At 55.4% G+C, this 5,600-nt stretch overlaps 1 protein-coding gene across 1 annotated transcript in view; it reads right to left on the bottom strand.

Moving 5' to 3' along the window:
* Window positions 1-271: 271 nt before the first annotated feature.
* The window catches only part of LOC106819224 (caskin-2-like), a gene marked incomplete at its 3' end in the record, with an annotated part of 31,112 nt that continues 25,783 nt past the window's right edge, over window positions 272-5,600 (bottom strand). Inside the window, exon 4 of the mRNA XM_014823872.1 lies at window positions 272-417. Coding sequence (XP_014679358.1) covers window positions 272-417 — 146 coding nt within the window. The remainder of the gene's footprint in view (window positions 418-5,600) is intronic.

Here is a 5,600-nt window from a genome sequence, read left to right as displayed (position 1 = left end):
TGAGAGAGAGAGAGAGAGAGAGCAGAGAAAGTTGAGAATGAGAGAGAGAGAGATCAGAAAGAAAGAAAGAAAGAGAAAGGAAAAGAGAGAGCCCGAGAAAGGTAGAGAAACGAGGAGAGAGATCAAGGGATAGAAAGACAGAGGCACACGCACGCACGCACCCACGCACGCACGTACGTACGCACACACGCACGCGCACACACACACACGCACACACACACACACACACACACACACACGCCCCTGCCACCACACACACATACATACATACCACGTTATGGTGTCCGTGTTGGCAGGCTAGATGTAGGGGTATGTTCCCATCCAGCGCTGCCTCGTTGCCTGACGCTCCTAGCTCTAACAGCGCTCTCACGGGTTCCAGCCAGCCCTGCCAGGCGGCATAGTGCAGCGGTCTCATACCTGCAACACGAAGCCAAGAAATACTGTGTCACTAAAGATGCAGATATTATTATTTTTTTTATTTATGTTTTATTTATTTATAATGCGCATTTTTACATAAAATGATCAAAAGCGTAGCACATCAATATTGCAACGACTGAACAATAAAATGAAAGGATAATAAAAGTGTATATGTGTGATATATCGCTAACTGCTAAAATGATATTAAAACAAAGTCTCTCTCTCTTTCTCTCTCTCTCTCTCNCGTACTCTCCTCTCTCTCTCTCTCTCTTTCTGGCTCGTATGTCTCTCTTTCCTCTCTCTCTGTCAAATCTTCTGCTCTTCTACTCTCTCTCTCTCTCTCTTCTCTCTCTCTCTCGCTCTCTCTCTCTCCGTCTCTTCTCTCTCTCTTCTCTTTCTTCTCTCTCTCTCTGGTTCTCTCGTGCTCTCCGGCTTCTGTCCCTCTTTCACTTAGCGTCACGCTTCGGCAGTTCTCGTCTCGTCTTATCTTCTCTGTGTTTCTACTCTTGCTCTCTCTCTCTCTCTCTCGGTCTCTCTGCTCTCTCTCTCTCTCTTCGCTCTCTGCTCTCTTCTCTCTCTTCGTCGCTTCGCTCCTTCGCGCTTCTCCTCTCGCGTCGTCTCTCTTCTACTCTCTCTCGCTTCTCTCTCTTCGCTCTTTTTTCTCTCTGTTCTCTTTCGCTCTCTCTCTCTCTCTCTCTCATCTCCTCATTTCTCCGCTCTCTCTCTCTTCTCTCTCTCTCTTCGCCTCGCTCTCTCTCTCTTTCTCTTGTCTCTTCCTTCTTCCTCCTCCCGTCCGCTGCTCCCTCTCTCTCTACTGCATTCGTCCAGCTTCGCATCATGGGAAAGTGACTAGCTGCCCGGGCAAGCAGCAAGCATTTACCTCTATCTGTCTCTTCACTCTTTTTTTCTCTGTATTCGCTTTCCTTTCCTCTCCGTCCTCTGCCTCCCGCGTCTGTCTCACTCTATCGTTCTTTCCCTCCCTCGTCTATTTCGCGCGCGCTCGTTCTAGTGTCTCTCTCTCGCGCTTCGCCCCTTCTCTCCTTGAATAAGCTGACCTCACCTTCCTGTTCTCTCTCTCCTCTCCTCCCTTCTCTTCCTCATCGCCCATCTCATCCTCCCTCTCCCCTCCCGCGCTCCCACACCTCGCTCTCTCTCTCTCTCTGCAATCGCGCTTGCAGTCCCATCACGCGGCGAGTATATTTAGCGGTGCGGCGTCTTCCACGCAGCAGCGGTTGCGAAATGTTGAAATCATCAATGGCATATGGTCACCGATACCGGGTTAACAAGTACGAGAGAAAGGGGGAGAGGGAGAAGGGGATGAGAAAAGGAGGGGAGGAAGACCGGACGGACAGAAAGACAACGTATCATACGCCGAGGCGAGTAAACTAAGAGAGGAGACGAGAGAGAAAGAGAAACAAAGAAGAAAGAGGAGAGCAAGAAGAGCCGACCGGAGAGACAGAAGTGCGCCTCTCCGAGGACGATGATAGATCTATCAGGCGTTGCGCCGAGAGAGAAAGAGAGAAGATGGCCAGCGACAGTGTGCGTTGATCGCTACACAATCACGAACACAGCAGACACATACCTCCCCACGAACACACGCAGCCTAACATCGCCACCGAATCACGCACCGCAGGACTGATCCCTCCGAAAAAAACAACCGGGGCGGACCCACCACAGTTCGACACGCATATCCCACCGGACACACAACGCCAAACGATTTCCCACAACAACTCCGCTACAACTACCATGCCACCAGACAGCATCGGCGAGCGGCACACGTACGCATCCCCCGAACAGGCTACCAAGCACTTTGGCCCACCGACGACGACGCACGCACGGATGCCCACGCCCGCAAGCCAGCGCCGCACGCGATGCATTCACCGACAACACGTCCAGCCTCTGAAGCATCTCGTCCATCGCCGACCACATTCGCCACCGCAGCCATGCCACGATCAACGACGCAAGGCATGACCCGAACAACCATCGCAGCATACCCACGGACACATGCACGCAAGACAATGCCCGGTAACACGACACCACTACCCACCGAACCACGCAAGCACGCAGATACCCACGACAGACCGCACGCGGCATCCCATCGACACACGCACACAGCAATCGCGCCGACCAACCAGCGTAGCAATACCACGCACACGCACGCCATAGTCCCATTCGCGACATACCGAGGTACGCACCGTCCAGCAAGTCCCCCGAACACGCTCGCGATCGGCCCGACCACGCACGCAGCATGCCCACCGAACAAGACACGCCAGCAATTCCCATACCGCACCCACAGCACGCCAGCATCCCACTGCCGACGCAATGCAGAGCGTCCCCACCGACAACGCACGCAGCATCCACGAGTCACAACGCACGGCCAGCATCGACCACCGAGCCAGCCACGCGATCATCGCCCACCGGACACCGACAGCACGCAGAGCCATACCCACAGCCGACACAGCACACCAATCCGCAGCCGAACACCAAACGAGTGCAAGCATTCCACGACACCACGACGCGCCCGCATTCACACCAGACACGAAGCACACGCAGGCAGCTCCCAGCGGAGCACGCTAATCCGGCGTGGGGGTGTGGTTGTGTGGAGGCGGGCAGAGGGTTCCACGGACACCAGCACGGCAGCATCCTCCACCGATACACGAGCAGCATCACCGACACCGCTACTGCGATACCCGCACGGACACACCGCACGCAAGCATCCACCCGATAAAAGAGCGCCGCAATCCACGACACACCGCGCACGCACGAGCATCCCACCGACCACAGCACGCGCACTGGCCACCTCGACGATCACCTACGACAGGCATCCCCGACGAACAGTCATCTGCAGCATCCAGACACCACGCGACCGCCCACAGCACATCCCGCCGGAACCACGCAGCGCGGCATCCCGACGACCACGCAACAGCAACATCGCCCACCGAACACGACGCACGCGGGTCACGAACACCAAGCCAGCGGGCGTACACTCCCAGCGACAGCACACCGCACAGCAGCATCTCACGCTGACCACACGCGCGTGCGATCCACGACACACGCCGCAGATCCCATCCGAACACACGCACGCGCATCCCACGACCACGGCACGCAGGCTCCACGGACACACGCAGGCAGGCATCCCCACCGAGCAAAGCACGCAAGCAATCCCGCCGACACACGGCCAAGCCAAGATCTGACACCGACACACGCACGGCCCGAGCATTCTCCACCCGCACACCCCGCATGCAGATCCACGAACACTGCACCGCAGCCAGCACCGACACACGGCAGCGCAGCATCCACGGACCGCACGCAGATCACCACCGACACACGCACGCAGCATCACGCGAACACGACAACGAAGCATCCCACCGACACACGACGCAGATCCACGACACACGACGCAGATCCAAGGACACAGGACGCAGCATCCCCACGACACAGCAGCGCGATCCAACCGAAACAGCACGCAGCATCACCGGACACACGAACCAGATCGCACGAGCACTCGGACGCGGAGGCATCCCAGGCCGACAGCAGCCAGCATGACCACCGAGCACAGCAAGCGAGCAGCCACGACACGACGAAGCACATAACGAACACGGCACGCAGATGCCCCCGTGACACAGCACGCAGCTGCCACGCATCTCCATTTCACCCGTTTCGATCGGAGCGCGACGCACTGCCGTCGTGTATTAGCAAATTCGCAGAGCTCGATCACGCACGGGATGGGGAGACTGAGGAGAGAGTGCTAGTCCGCGAAGAGTGAGGCCTCTGGTCCGTTACAGCATGCCGTCACATCGGAGATGCCAACGTTAAAGTGAGCATGGTCAAGCGTTTAAGTGACAATGTCACGCTTAACCGAGACAGAATTTGCTCGTGTAGGACGAGTGATGGAGACGGAGGGGAGGAAAGGGAGAGGGAGGAGGGGAGAAGTATGAGGGAGAGGAAGGAAGAGGGAGAGGGAAGGGGTGAGAGGGGAGAGTAAAGGCGAGAGAGGGCGAGGGAGGGGAAAGGGCAGTGAGAGGAAGAAGAGCGAGAGAGAAAACGGAAGAGGTATTTGAGGAGAAGGAGGGGGAAGGAGAGAGGAGCAGGAGAGAGAGGAGAGGAGAGGAAGAGGGGAGAGAGAGAGTGAGGGGGAGGTGAGAGAAGGACAAACAGCCTGTTGCGTAATTAAACAGTCCTGAAAAGGTATTGACCGTCCGCGCCGAATATCGGTCGTTGCCTCCGGCATATTTTACTATTATATACTATAGAGTATATATATATATTATATATATATATATATTGTTAATTGGTAAGTAAGTTCGGTACATGCATGCTAAACGAGCTCCCTCCCCAACACACTCTTTCTCTGCTCTCTCTCTTCTCTCTTGCCTCTCTCTGCTCTTCTCTCGTCTGTCACTGTGCACTCTCACTCTCGCCACTTGTGATCCATCTCTCTCTTTCTTCCTCTCTCTTATCTCATTCTTCGCGTCCTTCTTTCTCTGCCCTCCTCTCCTCTTACATCGCTCTTCTGTCTCCTTCTCCTTTCTGTCTTCTCTTGCTCTCCTTCTCCCTTTCTCCCCATCTCTTTCTCCGGTTACTGTACTGTCAGTTCTTCCGCGGACCCCTTGCCCTCTCTTCTTCTTCGCCCTTCATCTCCCTCTTATCGCCTCTGCCCCTCGCTCCCCTCCGCTCTCCTCTCCGTCCTCGGTCTCGCGTTGCTGCCCGCCGCTTCTCCCTGCGCCTCTCTCTCTCTTCTCTCTCTCTGCTCTCTCTCTCTCCTTCGCTCCTCTCGCTTTCTCTCTCTCTCTCTCTCTTCTCTCGTCGGGTCTCTCTCTCTCTCTCTCTCTCTTCGCCTCTCCCTCTCCTCTCCTCTCCTCTCTTCCTCGTCTCTCTCTTTCTCCTCCGTTCTCTCTCTCTCTTATCTCTCTTCTTGTCTCTCGGCTCTTCTCTCTCTCTCTATTCTCTCTCTTGTCCCTCCCTTCTCTGTCTCTGTCTCTCTCCTCGCCTTTTTTTTTTTTCTCTTCTTTTCTTTTTTGCTCCTTTTCTTTCTTTTCTCTCTCTCTCTCTTCGCTTCTCTCGTCTCTCATCTTCTCTGCTCCTCTCTCTCCTCTCACAAATCAACGAATTACGAGCGAGCGACAGAAAAAAAAGCACGCAGACGAGAATTGCTGTTACCGCGGGTGCGTTACCGAGACCTT

This window comes from Priapulus caudatus, unplaced genomic scaffold, assembly GCF_000485595.1.
Source record: "Priapulus caudatus unplaced genomic scaffold, Priapulus_caudatus-5.0.1 Scaffold2998, whole genome shotgun sequence".
Taxonomy (NCBI): Eukaryota; Metazoa; Priapulida; class Priapulimorpha; order Priapulimorphida; family Priapulidae; genus Priapulus; species Priapulus caudatus.
The sequence above is the reverse complement of the archived record's forward strand: the minus strand, read 5'-3'. Positions and strand labels throughout refer to the sequence as shown.